Genomic DNA, 15,271 nt, shown 5'->3' with positions numbered 1-15,271 from the left:
TGACATCGGAAGCTTGATTTAAGGAGACTGTTCTCCTCTCTCATTAGTTGTTTCTAATTCCAAGGTCACCATTTTGAGAGCTACATTGCTTTTGTGAGTCTGGCCTACATTTGATAGTTACTCTGGATGTACTGACATGAAGCACATGAAAAATAGAACAGTTTTTGAAGTTTAACAGTACTGGGTTGTGCAACTAACCTGTCTTTGCTATTCCAGCAGTAACTCTGGCCTGCCCAATGTTGTCATTGGTGCCTAGACTTCTCAACCAGAATAGGTTCCTGTTACGTATAGGTGGACATATGAATGAAGAAAAGGTTGTAACATGCCACCAAGTTTCTCATACTCTTTTGCTTCAGATGCACAGTGGCATTCTTTGATAACTGTCATTCATAATTCAGCTTCAGTCCTAAATCCTTTATACAAAGAAAACTGCTGGAACCCTGCCAGGTTTGAATGAGGTGCTTTCAGATACAGCTATAATGTCCTAATTGCAGATATGTTCTTGCTACTTAAGTTTTCAGCAGAGCTAAAGTTATGCTAGTTTCGGAATGTGGCTTTCAGACTGGTGGTGAAGTGTGAACAGATGATATGCTTTGTTGTTGTTGCCTTTGCTAATTTTCTTTATTTCAAGGCAAGAATTTTGTCTAAGCAAACATTAAAATTTCAATAGATTGCTTAATCACAGAATATGTTTCAGATATGTTGCATGTTCCCTATAATAGTCAAGATTTCTTCTTAAACTTTGAAAGATGATTTCTGGCATATTCAGCTTAACTTTGTTACTTTTTTTTTTTAATCAAAACTTACTCCTTAAATTTTTTTCTTTTTAAATTAGGAAGTCTTTACAGAGTACCATTTCTAAAGATTACTGTACATCTTGCATGTGATATGTCATGTATAGTGAATGTTAAAATGTATTTTTTTGCACCTGTTCACTATCATTTAAAGGTTTATGAACCACATGAAACATCACTTGGAGCTTGAGAAGCAGAGCAGTGAAAGTTGGGAAAGCCACACCACCTGCCAGCACTGTTACCGTCAGTTTCCCACCCCATTCCAGCTGCAGTGCCATATTGAAAGTACACACACACCTTATGAGTCATCTAGTAAGTTGAAATCTTCTGGTGACTTAAACTTTTTAAATATTGTCTGATTTCTACTTTGCTGGTTTGAAACTTCAGAATAAAGTTATTGTACTTTAAGAGCAATAATCTTGAGATGTAATAGAGGAGCTGAGCACTCATTCAATTCATGGTAGAGCAATGTGTGTGGAAAAGAAATGTAAAAAGCTTTTTGTTTGGTTTTTTTTTTGTTTGTTTGGTTTTTTTCTTCAGTTGAAAGCCTGACTGCAAGAATTCATGTTGTTTAAGGAACTTGCACTTCTGGCTTCCTGAAATTGTACAGGGAATTTCTTCCAAAGAGTAGAATAATTATTAGATTGCTCTACCTTTATAGATATATACAGTTTGCATATACATATGTATTATAATTTATCTACTTATGACCCCAAATGATTTATTTTTTTTTCTCATTTTTCACTTTTTCTAGCGATTTGTAAAATCTGTGAATTATCCTTTGAATCAGAGCAAGTTCTTTTACAACATATGAAGGACAATCATAAGCCAGGTGAAATGCCGTATGTTTGCCAGGTATCTCAGAGTGACTGTTTTGTATTTAGATTACACCCCCCTGTCTTTACTGTCAATAAACATTTAACAGGAAAGTAAAACTTTTTGTTTTAGGTATGCAACTACAGATCATCAGCTTTTTCAGATGTAGAAACACATTTTAGAACAGTTCATGAAAACACAAAACATTTGCTATGCCCATTTTGCCTCAAAGTAATCAAAATTGGAGCACCATATATGCATCATTACATGAGGCATCAGGTAAGCAGATACTTTCAATCCTTAATTCTAGAAAAATGCTAACTATATGTAAGGAATCTCTGGGAGAAAAAGAAGCGTAACTGATTTGTATGGTTGCTATGGTGTAAGAATATTTAATAAAATATGATAGAAGAATTGTGACTACTAGCAACTCCCTATTTAAAAAAAAAAAACTATTAAAAATCTCTGAATATCCTTGAAAGAGTACCTCTGCAATTAGGTTTCTTCATTAAGTTGTAGTGATGTGTTCTGCATTCCTTGAAGTTACTAGCAAACCTTTCACTAGTTCAAGGAGAGAAAAAAATTATGAAGTGCTGTGTCACCTTGTAACTGGTAACCTGATTACTCCTCCTCCTTAGTAATGATACTGCCTTGCATTTTCAAGTATTTAAATATTCTCTCTTTAATTCCTACACAGTATCTTGGCTTTGTACAATGTTAGGCATTTGTCTAGTTGATGTTTTAGAAACTGGATGACTGTTGCTTGAGACAAACTAGAGTTAGAGTTTTGTTTCTCATGACATGCATGCTTACTATAGATTGTCTTCTATTTTTAAAAGAAAAAAGGAATATACCGTTGCACTAAGTGCAGACTGCAATTTTTGACATGCAAAGAAAAAATGGATCACAAGACTCAGCATCACCGAACATTTAGGAAACCAAAACAGTTAGAAGGATTGCCTCCTGGAACAAAGGTAAGTGTTCATACTGAAAAAATAGAGGGGACAAAGGATAAAAAATTACTGGTAGAGAAAGGGGGTAGAATAGAAAGAAGTGTTTTTCTCCTTTCTTGTCAAAAGCACAGGTTGGTTTGGGTTGGGTGTTTTTGCCGCCTCTAAAACTCTAAAAAAATATTCCTATTACAAGAATTGCCAGGCATAGTTTATGTTTTCTTCACGGTGATCTGTGGTGTTGCACTCTGTCCCATTCTTCCACACATGTATAGGCTAGTAGTCCAGTCAGTGCTGCTACTTTCTTGAGCTGTTGGTTAATTCGCCCCCTCCTGTTTATCCTTTCTCATGCTAGGAGAAAAGGAGATAATCTGGATGTTGGTCTAAGGGGTCTGCATCATTTTTTGTGAAAGGTGGTACAAAAAATTACTACAGAGTGCAAGACTTCCCCATAGACAACATGTGCTTCATACTGAGTTCACCAGGTCTTTTTTAGCTCCACCAATTGAAGAGGAAAATAAAACCCCACAATTTCTGCTAAGTGTTTTATGAAGTAAACTTGGGTCCCCTTGGAACACTTGGGCTATCTTTAAATCATTCTCCTGTTTCTCGAGAAGGAACCACTTAGACTAGGATTTTCCTGTAGATTTCAGCACTTTTTCCTACAGTTTTTAAACGAATTGTGAAGATAATCTGTCCTTTCAGTTGAAAGGAAGAAGAAAATTAACATTTTGATCAGCTCTTCACAGTTCATTTGCTATAGAATCAGGAAGGGAAAATGACTGAAGTTGATGTTGATGGTGTTGCTTGGTAGAATGTAAAGCACTGATTCGCTGTTATGTGACAATACATCAATTTTCTAAATATTTCAAGGTCTTTGTGATCTAATAAAATCTTAGATTATGTTAAAATTTTGGTGCTAGTAGACCTTGACAGGATGTAGATGATGAAACTGAAGAGCTTGGAACCAGGTTTAGAAGGTGAGGTGCTTCTAAACTATGATTATGGGCAAGAATTATAATTAGGAGTCATGCTGCAAGTGAAAACTGGAGCGCACTGAATTTAAGGGCAGGACAGGGGAGCACAATAATGCCAGATTAGAGGTCAGAAACCAGAATTAGTCCTTAAGGCCCTAGAGTAAGAAGCAAAAAATATCTCAAGGAAGTGAATTGACTAGTCATGAGGCAACAAGACACAGGGCTTTTGTTAAATCCAGGCACTGATGGGATTGCTTGATACTCTGCTTAGTAGGGCTAATTGGTCTGAACCTTCTGTTTTCCACAGTTACATATATTTGCTTTGAGAAAGCAGGATGTAGCCAGTTGCAGATCTGAAAAGAGAGCAGTGTGTTTTGTCATGGCTATTTCCACCAAAGCAAGAGCTTTTTAAGCATCCAGTAAGCTATTGAGGTTACGTTTACTCCAGTCAACAGTATTTAGTATTTTCCAAAGCAGTCGTTCCTGAGGAGTGTTTCTTATGCAATGATTTTTGTCCTAAGATACCTTAAACTTTGAGACTAACAGTAATGGGAAGTTAGCTTAAATCTAAACAGAATTTTTTAAAAATTTCATACTTGTAGGTGACTATTCGAGCATCTGTTGGATCTCTTCAATCAGGATCATCAGCTACATCTTCTATTAGTACAAGTACTTCCACATTTCAGTTATCACCTAAAGCTAAAAATACAACCACTAAAAATCATAACAAATCTAATACAACTAAGTCAAAAGCAAAATCAAAACAAACTACATCAAGAAAGCAAAATGCATGGACCAACAGCAAAAAAAAAAAAGAAGTTACAAATACAGCACTGCATAATCTAAGGTAAAGTAGCATTAAAAATGTCTTTAAGTCTACTTCAAATATAAGTAACTAACCATTTAATTACCTTCTGATAACTTCTAACACTAATACAGAAGATTTGTCACTTCAGTTTTGCAGAAAAATCAGGCACATGAACTTTTCACATATTGATACAGTGATTATAATCCTGAATTTTCATTCACTCGTTTTGGTGGTGGTGGTGGAGCACTTTATGATGGAAGAACAGATGTTCTGGAAACTTCTATTTTAAACTTGGATATTTTTTTTTCTGTCTATCTACACAGAGCCACAGACCCTTGAAATACTAACTCATTAGGCAGATTTATGTTTAAAAGTGACCTGTGGAGGGGAATATATCTGCCTGGGTGTTCTTCGCAAGTTTTCTTGTGGAGGGAAAAATTTTTCCTCCTTTCAGTTTTAAAAAGGGTTTTGTTTTAACCCGATATTGTAAAAGCTTAAGTCTTGTTTGTCTTTAATTTGACGAGGTACCAAAAAAAAAATCAAGAGATTAAAGGCACATTGTTGGGAGAATGCTGTTCTTAGATTTACAATTTACTTGGGTTTTTCTATCCTTATATTAATAATTTAGCGGGTGTTTTATGGACTGAAATATAATTTCATTGGCTAAGATGAGATAGCATTTTTTTTGTCAAATATTTTATTTGCCTTCCAGTAAGGTGCTAACACTCACTGTGTGTAGCTGAGACATCCAAAAATTGCCAGCAAAACTGGGGAAGAGCAGCATTACATTTTTGCTTGATAGATATTTTAAAGCTTGTGGGAAATACCAGGGGTGACAGGAGAAACAAAGGCTTCTTCTGTGTGTTGTGGTGGATGAAGCATTTATTTGAAATCCTTCTCAAGTACACAGAAACAACAGCAGCAGCTGAAGTTGGAGGTTCTCATCTATTATAGTACCTTGTTTCCAGGAGTGTCCAATAGCAGATGTGTATATTAACTTTCCCGTTTTTAAGTAAGGTCATAAGGACAGTGTAATTCAAGAAAGAACAAAATTTTCATATGTGTGCTAACATAACCTATAATAATTATTTAACTGATAGATTTTGAAGTTTATCATTTTATTCCCTCATGTAGGCAAGCTTGCTACTGACTTAAAGCAATAAGATTGAAATAGTTACCTCACCTTAAAGGATTGATATTAACTATTAACTTTTTCATATTACTATTAGGTATCGTTTGGGAGCTCACAAATGTATTGAGTGTTACTCGGAAATAAAAGATTTTGCAAGCCATTTTCCTGCCTATGTCCACTGTAGCTTATGCAGATACAACACGAGCTGTAGCAAAGCCTATGTGAATCACATGATGAGGTAAGAATTCAAAGTTTTTACTTCGTTATCAAATACTTCCTAAATTAATATAAAGTGTGTTAAGTGTTTCTATTAGCTAAATTTTGAACTGAGTCATTGGACTGGCAGGAAAATGTCGAAGGTTGGATTTTTACTTTGTAATAAGTCCCCAAACCACATGTTCTTTGCCTTAAAAATCCAGTGTTTCAGACAGCATTCTATCTCTGCTTCAGAGTTTCTATGGAATCTTCCATAATCATGTCAGCCAGATATAAGAAATAATGACCAATTGTTGCATGCTTCTGGGATACGTGGAGTCATGTACTCAAAAAAACTAGTCTAAGTGGCAATGTTTTCTTACTTAGTTTTCACAGTGCTCGTCCAAGTAAAAGATTTTGGATCTATAAGAAGCATTCAGAAGAGCTACGGTAATTCAGCTTTTTTTCAGTTACAGACCTTTATGGTTTTACTTTCTGATAGTGAACTGATTAGTTAATTGAGATTGGAGCCTCTTGAATTTCTAGGTTGCCACAACTTAGAGCACGGAAATAAAAAGCATTAGCTCTTCCCTTAGGAGTGTTCAGTTCAGTGACAAATATTTTTTCATTTGTCCACAATTATTAACATCTTAACTCCGAGCAGTTTTTAAAAATATTTCTATTTCTTGATTTTTCCAGTTATTCATAATGTACAAAATACGGAGTGGGGGTGAGGGAAATTAAAAACAAACAAATCTACCAAAGAAATTCTTGCTTTACAGATAAATTTCTGTCTAAAGCGACATTCTTTGTAGTACATCCAGCACAGAGATGCCTTGGTGATAGACAGGGATTTCTGGGTGCTTGTTGCAGTATAAAAAGTAAGAATATGTTTTTATGAGTCATCTCATCTAAAGTTGCTAGAAATTTATTTTTTTTATAGTCTGTTCAGTTGCTACAGGTTAATAACACTGTTTTCACAGCCATGTTGTATTTATACTTCCTTCTTACGTTTTCTTCCCTAGAGGTGTGACTGTAGTGTGTCTTAATTGTGATTTCCTGACTGATGTTTCTGGCTTAGATAGCATGGCCACACATCTGAGTGAAAGCCACACTCACACGTGTCAAGTTATTATAGAGAAAGGTGAGTACATATAATGTCTTTTTTATATAGTGTATATATACATAAATACTTACATGCGGATGTCTCTTTGTTATTGCAATCCTTTTTCAATTGCATTATCATTATTTCTGTGTACTTGGATTTGAAAGTAAGTACTTCTGTATTTTCACATTTCAAAATATTTTTAATTAAATCCTTTATTTTTATTTTCAGTTTCTGTAGATATCCCAACTGCTGAACAAGTACCTGAGTAAGTTTTGTTTTACTGCTCAATGTTTATACCTGTTAACTTAGTGACAGATGGCCAAAACTTGCACTTTGAACTTGGGTTTCTTTTGCATTTCATAGAATTTGAAATGTATGAATGAACATAGACCCTTACTTTATTAGTGCTTTTTGCTCTTACCGTGTCCACAGTTACAAGAATGAGGAGATAAAATGCTTACCAACTGCAGCCAAAATCAAAACCAGGTTTTTGTTCAGTTTGGCTGAAGAGGCTTATAAATAATTCCTGAAGTACTAGAACTTCTTGGTCCTGACTTCTAAGTCTAGACATAGTGAGACTGTTACCTCAATTTATTTTCTATATTAGCTTTATTAAGTGGTTTATGTACTTTATGTAATGTTAATATAATTTTTTTAAATATGTGACATATATTCTATAGGACAAATTCTGTTTTAACATAGTTTTGAAAATAATTTCTAAAGATTTATAAAATATTATTTGTGACAATGATACACTGTTTTGTATTAATTTCTTAATTCTGAATTTCAGAGAAAAATTAATATGAGGCTTTTGGCATTCAGGTGCTCTTAAGGATTTGAAAAAGAACCTGCAATATTGTGGAGATTGTGTTACAGGATGTACTTGGCGTTTTCTTAGCTTTAAAAGAATCAGATGTGCTAAGCCACCCCTTATTAGCCCAGAACAGTACTTGAGTCTTTACAGTATAGCTTGTGAGCCTACTTATGCCTTTAATTGTGAAGGTTCAGGCATGTGTCAGTTGAATCAAACATCTGAGTTATCTCTAGACCATTTCAGAACACAGGAATAAAAGTGTCAATTAGACTGCGAAGAAAGATATTTTAAAAGATGGAAGAAAATAGTTTAACCCTGATATAACAACAAGGTGTCATTGAGTCCATCTAGCCTATAGCAGGATTCTAAAAGGGTTTAGCTATTCTTATGCATGATGAGAACTCTTCCAACAGAGCAAGAAATTCTTAGGCCTCTCAGCATATATCAATCTTCAGTGCGTTTTGGAAATATCCCCAATAGGTTATTTCATAACTAAGTATTTTCTTAGTTTCCATTAAGTGGCCAGTAAGAAGGAGGTACTGGAATAATTTGTGATGTGATCCAAACATAGGAATATTTTGGCTATGTGTATTAGTAGAGCAAAATATATGCTATAAACTTCAAACCTCTACTAGTAACTGTTTAGCATGTGATACAGTTGAATAAAGCTGGTGGTCTGATAGGATGACTAGTAGACATTATTAAAAAGAATTTAAGATATTCTGCAGGAAAGAACAAAGGAAGGAAGTTAATTTGGAAAAGCATTCAAAAAGAAAAAAAAATAAAAATTAATTTTCTGATTTTTGGAGCACAGAATATTGAAATTGAACAAAACACTGGAAAGAGTCAGCTAGGAGAGTGAGCAATATTCCCTTTGTTAATCCAGGGTGGCTTGTGTCCTTTAACAGTTTAGATTTCGGTGAAATTCAAACAATGGAAAAATAAAGTGTTGAGCTGTGATACATGTGAAAACCTTAGCTTTTCTACTTGGAGTTGGCATTAAGTGTTGGGAATTAATACTTGCTGAACTGTGTGTAAGGAAAGGTTATAAAGATTGAATGATGGGGGAAGAGGTACAGTTGTGACAGGCAGTCAGTACGGCATGAGGATCTTGCCATCTGGAATATATTACAGAGATGTCATGAAAATATTGAAGATTGTTGGATATACAGAGTATGTATTACTTAAGACAGGTGGGTGAGCAGTGAAAAGATTTTAAGTGAAGTCAAGAATATGTGCAGGTTTGTTTCTGCAAACTGCTAGATTAGGACAGATGCAGATAGCTGTTACTTTTGAGAGCTCTGATGTTGGCATAAGATTAGTTACTGGTACTACATGAGGTGACATAATCTGTGATAGTGCTTTTCGAAACTGTCATGCTCATAGACTTCATAAATTTCAGTAAATCTTGTCCTATTCCGTACACTAATCCTCTGATGCTTCGGACAAGAATATATCATTGCTAAATTGAAGAGCATGAATATGCCTGTGTAGCATTTTTTTTTAATTTCATTATTTGTAGTACAGAGTACACACAAAAATGGTCATCTTTTTGGTGGGATGGTTCTTCTTGGTACTCTGGTTTGCTTTGGAAGAGGAGGAGCTTGCAGACAATATTCATAACTTCTGCTGTGTAGTTTCTCAGTGATCTATGAAGGTTTCTTCCCATTCTTCGAGCTATAATTCAGTGAGGTATGACTTGTTTATGGGGCTCTTCATAATCACTTCATCGTTGGAAACAATGACTCACAACTACAATCTTGAACACCTTTGCATCTTCCCTTGCATCTCTTAGATGGTATCTTTTGGTATCTTCTGTTATATATCAGACTGTCTGTATATGTTGTGAAACTCCTCTTTATTGCTAATGATCAGACATGTTCCATGAGCTCTGCGTAGTGTTGATGAGATTGTTTTTGGAACAGAATTCTGCCATTAGTAATACAGATAACCTAGCTGGAGATGATGTTCCAGGAGAAATTGCTTTTTAAATTGTTACTCTACATAAGGTCACCTTATCTGTTTAGTGACCCACCTTGTGCTGAGGGAATAAGGCTTAATAACTGTGCCAGTACTCTTCTAATGCTCAACTCTCTGCTTTGCACAACAATTCACATATTTTTAAATGAACTGACAGCAGACATTTTTGTTGCAGGGGAGTTGAAAGTGAGCAGGTATCCTATACTGCCTTGGCTCACTGATACATCATTGTGGACCAGAAAATTGAACCCAGTCCAGCTTGGGATTATTTTGGTATGTAAGTGAACAAGGATCTGACCAGACCTTTTCCTTTTTCTTCATGCATTGAAGCTGTGGTATTTTCTTCTTGCATCTTGTAGGCAGCAGGTCTGGTCTTTTCTCCCAATATTGTAGTCTGGCAAAGGCCCTCCTGTGATAATGTTCTCTGCTTTGCAGCATTGACTTGCAGCTTTTTGGGGGCTTTACTCCTTTGAAGAGAGTCTTACCAGAAGTTTCACTTATGTGATGCAGTGTTTCTTTGCTGCTTATTTGCAGTGCTTCTTTGCTGCTCAAGTCTATTGATATCATCCCAAGCCAGAGTAGTGTATAAATGATGATGTATGTGTGTTGACTTCAAAGCCCATTTTGTTCTTGATCCTTGCTTCTGAAACTGAAGGGATTTGTCATTCCCCTTGGTTGTTCATTAAAACATACAGTCCTTATCTATTTAATATTCAAGTAAGTTGCATTTTTGTCTGCCAATAGTACAGTATATAGTGGCAAAATATGCTTTGAATGACTGGTGTCGCATGTAACTGCATAAACTGAATCTTGACCGGAGGAATTCATTAGCTGCTTTGCTGTGGTAGCTAGGCTTCTTTTTGCTCCTAAATACTGTAGGAGGAAAGCATGTGATGGAAGCAGATACATTTATTGAGCCTTGATTCTGAGGTTGGAGCAACTACAGTTCATTCATACCTTGTTCTTTTGGTATCATTTCTCATCTTCAGGGATGCTCTACTCAAGCTGCTGAGACATCTGCTGCTTTTGATTTCACTGCTTCTGACTTCATCTTTAGTTCTAGATTATCTATGGAAAGTTTATCCATCAACAGGTTGTGTGGATATGTGATGAGCTTTCCTTTTGTCATGATAAACATTTAGTGTTCCTCCAAACTCAACCTGCTGCTTACAGTGGATATGTCTTGGTTGAATGTCACATTTACTAGCTTCCAAGCAACCTAATAGGTAGATCTCATCTTACTCTGAGATCAATCACTGTTACAACCTCCTAGTTATAAGAGATTGTTTTTGATGAATGCAATCTATTTCTTGATTTGCAGCACTTTCTTTTTCTGCATAATCAAAATCTGAGATGAATTCATTTGTACCGGTATTTTTGTACTCTTCATTTCTACTATTCAAAGAGTAACAGTTTTGGTGATAGTGAGCTTCTGCAACCACTGTGGTATTGCTGATAATGGCAAGGATCCTGTCATCCATTGTCTCTTATACGTATTTTGTGATTAAGCATCTGCACGCTTAGTACTCAAGTCTCAATCTTTTTGCTACTTGTTTTTCTTCTGACAGAAGCTATGTTCCATCTTGAATGCTGCTGTTCAACTTCAAGCATTAGCTCCCTACTACAGGTTTTTCTTGCAGGACTTTTGTTTTGACACAGTAGCATTCAAAAAAGCATAGTGGGTTTGTGTTTTCATTGTGAACATGCTGTTGCATTTCAGAGGAAGTTGAATCTGTGATATTTCACTTTCTTTCAGGTTTCTGGCCACAACAAAAGTGGAATATGATTGTAGATTTTCATGGCTTTTGGAAAAGTTCTTGAAGAACTTCCCAGAAATTACATTATATTGATACTTCAGTTTGAAGTTTTGTGATTTACACATCTTTTTAATGCTCATTTGGAATATTATCATTTGATTCTTTTACAGCTTTGATACAGAAATTTTTTACTTTTCAGACTTGCTGTTAAAACACTTGTAAGATACAGATAGATAGATTGATTGATTTGCCAGATTTGTGTAAATAGTTCATGTAGAAACAACTGGCATTGTGGCATCCTGTTGCCATTTGTGTGAGGATCTCAGCAAAGTTACTCATGTGGAAAACTCATAACATAAAACCAGTACTAAACTATGCAAGTAAATCTGCTTGTCTGGATATTAAATATCCCTGATTGTCCCAAAAATTACAAAGTTACATGAATAATGTACCATACTGGGCCAGATCTGCAAGGACAACATGAATGTGCATGGTATAACCAGTTTAGCTTATGGTCAAAGAATTAAGATTTCATTTTTATGTACCTTAACCTGTCTCTTTTCTGTTATTTTTAGGACATTGAGTGTCACTGCATTATGGGTTCTTAAAAGACATGCAGTTGCAGAACAACCTTGCTTGAATAGCAAATTCTATATTACCTTTGTTTTGAAAGTCATTCTGACAAGAAAATAAATATTTCTGTTATTCTGCTAAATGTTTCTAACTGTGCATCTTTGCATAATAACACTTCACTGCTCATGATAATAACAGTAAGTTATTATGTAGCTGTCTTCATTGCTAACCTCATTTTACAGGTAAGAAACTGGAGACAGTGTGAAGTAACATGAATGTCATCATCTTTCCCATTCAGTCATCAACAATGTAGAACACCATAGTGTAGAGGCAGCAGTTGTTCTCTCTAACTATCCATTCATACATATCTTCCCAATAAATGTTTATACAATCAGATATTTGGCGGAGAATTGTGCTTTATGAATCATTGTCTCTACTTAGAGTTATATCTTTTGAAATTGGGAATGTCATGTGAAAAGCTGGGGTTCTTAAAAAAAAAAAAAAAAAACACACACAAAACCACAGACAAACAAAAAACCAACCAGACAAAAAAACACCCTACCTTTCTACTCTTTTGGTTGTAAAATAGACTTATAATGCTGAGAATGGTTCCGTTGAGTGGCTGGAAGGTGTCTTGAGGCACTTTGTTATTTAAGTTGTTTTCTATAAATGTTTGAAGCTGCAGTCATTCTAGAAAAGATTACTTTTGATTAGAGATGGGCAAAAAAGGACTGTTTGTCAGAAGATGCCAGCTAAGTTTCAGCAGTGCTGTGATAAATTGCTGGGAAGACAGTTGCTTATGATTCAAGCTGTTTGTGTGCGTGCATGTAAACATACATTATTTTATTATGTGAGAGCAGAGGAAGCAATGAGACTATGAATTTCAGAAATGAGAAGACTCCCATCCATGCTTGGACTGTGCATTTAGAGTCTACTTGTTTCACTGACTCCAAATCTCTTCCATTAGTCATAGATGACTCCTCATGTGTCAAAGTTTCAGATTAGCTTGAATTTAGACTTTAAGGAGTCCAATATTATTACGTGGCTTTTATTCTGAGTCTCTTTTGGTTTTATGGCCAGTCCATTCTATTGAGTGTCTCAAGCTGCAACTTTTTGCTCAGCTGCTACATTTTGGGGCATTTTTTTTTTTTTAAGGGATTGACAATTAAGGGGTATTTACCCATTGTTCTTAACTAGAAGTTTATGTAGAATAAAAAAATCTTTGGAGAGTTCTAGAGAGGTTTCAAAATGGCTCAGAATTGTGGACCAGTAGTCTGTACTTCCTGGAGATGGTCACAATCTTTGTATTTCCGTAAAGTTCTTTCCAGAACCACTGTATTTCCACCGATGTAAGATAAGTACGTTTCCTTTGTTGCTATTTAGGAACTATAGAATCTAAGGTTTCTGATATCATAAAAGTGTTGGGAACATCACCAAGACCATAGTTTTCTGTGTTTTAGTATCCATTTCTGAAACTTGGGCTAATTACAGATTTGAAGCAACTACTTTCTAAAACCTATTCCTAAACAGAATTAAGGTTAAGAATATATGTCAGGAATCCAAGGTAAACTGTATTAACAAAGATATGGTTATCACAAAATGTTATAAACCCCTGTTTACTTCCAAAACAACAAAAACTTGCCAGTTTGCATCTGTTTTATAAGCTATAAAACGTGACCACAGAACATAAATGTTTCAGAATTTGATCATGTAAGATAATGTTTATAATGTGTTTAAAATAATCTACAGATGCTGGATCCAATTCATACCCTTTTATTTTAGGTGGCAAAACTTAGATTTATTCAGACAAGAACAGCAGTATGTTTTGCCCTTGAATATACAATATCCGATTTATCTGTCTGAATTGTTCTGTTCTTTTAAGAGTGACTGTCTTTTAGACAAATTCCTATTTCCAACATGTTTAAGTCCTTGCATATAAATCATTAAAGCAGTGAAGCTAAGCTAAATATTTGGTGTTGCATCATTTTTTACCGGTGTTGCTACTCATGATTAAGTACTTCAGAGTGTTTCAAGTCCCTGACCCAAAAAATGTTTGTCACTTGATTAACCCAGATCATTTTTCTTAGTGTTAATTAGATGAGTGTTGTTACAGTGCTATCATAGAAATGTTATTTTAAAATACTTTTTTTAGTAGTTATTTTTACTACCTTTCATTGCAAAATAAGATGTAATAATTAAAATGGACTGTAGTATGAACAACCATTTATTGCTAAGTTGTTGGTTAGCTGCTAGAACATTAGTGTTACAAGGTGTTTATGGTGTGCTGAAACTATGTGCTAGAATTCTTTAAAAGGTCTGGGTTTAGCACTGCTCTTGGATTAGATTAGGAAAACACATTTGGTAGATATGAATCTAGTCTTAGCATACACTTTAAATAAATTTTAAGTTGGTAACGCTGTTTCTACTGTCAAGTATTTCGTACATTGTAGACAACCATTAAGACTCACTGAGGTCATGAATCATTTAATTTATGATTAATAACATTATTTCAGTATAACAAGGCAGCACCATACTTCAGCAGATTAAATTTGCCTTTAATGCAGCATCAACAAAGAAGATACAGGCATAAGCAATTCTGAGGATTTTGTTAGTTTTTCTTTTTTTCACAGGAAACCTTTAAAGGTTAGATTTTATATTGGAACTGATGACTTAACAAGGTTTTGTAGGAGACATACTTCTTGCTATCTCTGCAATAGCATTTTTTTAAATAAACACAGAAAATCAATTTTAGTGATGTTGTGATAAGCTGTTTAATTAATGTGGTTTTAAAAGTCAATAAATTTAAATAATGTATAGCTCATCTAATATATGGACTGTGCCTGTGAAGGTATTTTGAGAGAAGTATTTCCTCCAAATAGTAGTTGGAGGTCAGCTGCAATGTTTTACAGTTGCCCTAAAGTAAACTACAGCTGTGTACTGGATATTTGGGTTATGGTAGATAATTGAAAGTGAGCTAGTTTTGCAGAATGTTTTTGTTGGGTTATAATATAGTTTATGCATTTAATTTAGCATTTCAGATCTTAAATAAATCAGCCGTGGTTTAAAAGGGCTTTATGGTGAGATGATTCCTCATGTAGAATTGCAGTAAGCACTAGAATAAAAGTATTGCTAAACATATTAAGACTGTTGCTTCCTGGTTTTCATGAGATGACATAACTGGAACAGGATACATGAAACAAGTTTATCTTACAATTTTTATATATCCACTAAAACCATTTAAAATTCTGAAATGCTCTCCTGGAACTCTCAAGTATGTTTAAGCTCAAAATAAGTATCAACTTCAAAAATGGGTTTCAGATTACCAAGTTACTTTCTTACTGTAAATATCTTCATGGTTATCTCTATT

General features: G+C 34.8%; 1 protein-coding gene across 11 annotated transcripts in view; it reads left to right on the top strand.

The window, feature by feature from the left end:
* The window catches only part of ZNF280D (zinc finger protein 280D), a 59,243-nt gene that overhangs the window by 25,441 nt on the left and 18,531 nt on the right, over positions 1 to 15,271 (top strand). For 6 of the 11 annotated variants that reach the window (XM_042803768.1, XM_042803767.1, XM_042803770.1 and 3 more), the window contains 9 exons: positions 949 to 1,106; positions 1,549 to 1,649; positions 1,743 to 1,889; positions 2,450 to 2,584; positions 4,140 to 4,384; positions 5,575 to 5,715; positions 6,060 to 6,122; positions 6,698 to 6,816; positions 7,009 to 7,045. In XM_042803768.1, the coding sequence (XP_042659702.1) occupies positions 949 to 1,106; positions 1,549 to 1,649; positions 1,743 to 1,889; positions 2,450 to 2,584; positions 4,140 to 4,384; positions 5,575 to 5,715; positions 6,060 to 6,122; positions 6,698 to 6,816; positions 7,009 to 7,045 (1,146 nt within the window). The other 5 variants (XR_006166556.1, XR_006166555.1, XR_006166553.1 and 2 more) reach the window with 5 other exon arrangements.

The sequence above is a fragment of the Tyto alba genome, unplaced genomic scaffold (assembly GCF_018691265.1).
Source record: "Tyto alba isolate M040663 unplaced genomic scaffold, T.alba_DEE_v4.0 Super-Scaffold_41, whole genome shotgun sequence".
Classification (NCBI taxonomy): domain Eukaryota; kingdom Metazoa; phylum Chordata; class Aves; order Strigiformes; family Tytonidae; genus Tyto; species Tyto alba.
Note: the sequence above shows the minus strand (reverse complement) of the source record. Positions and strands in the feature narration are given on the sequence as shown.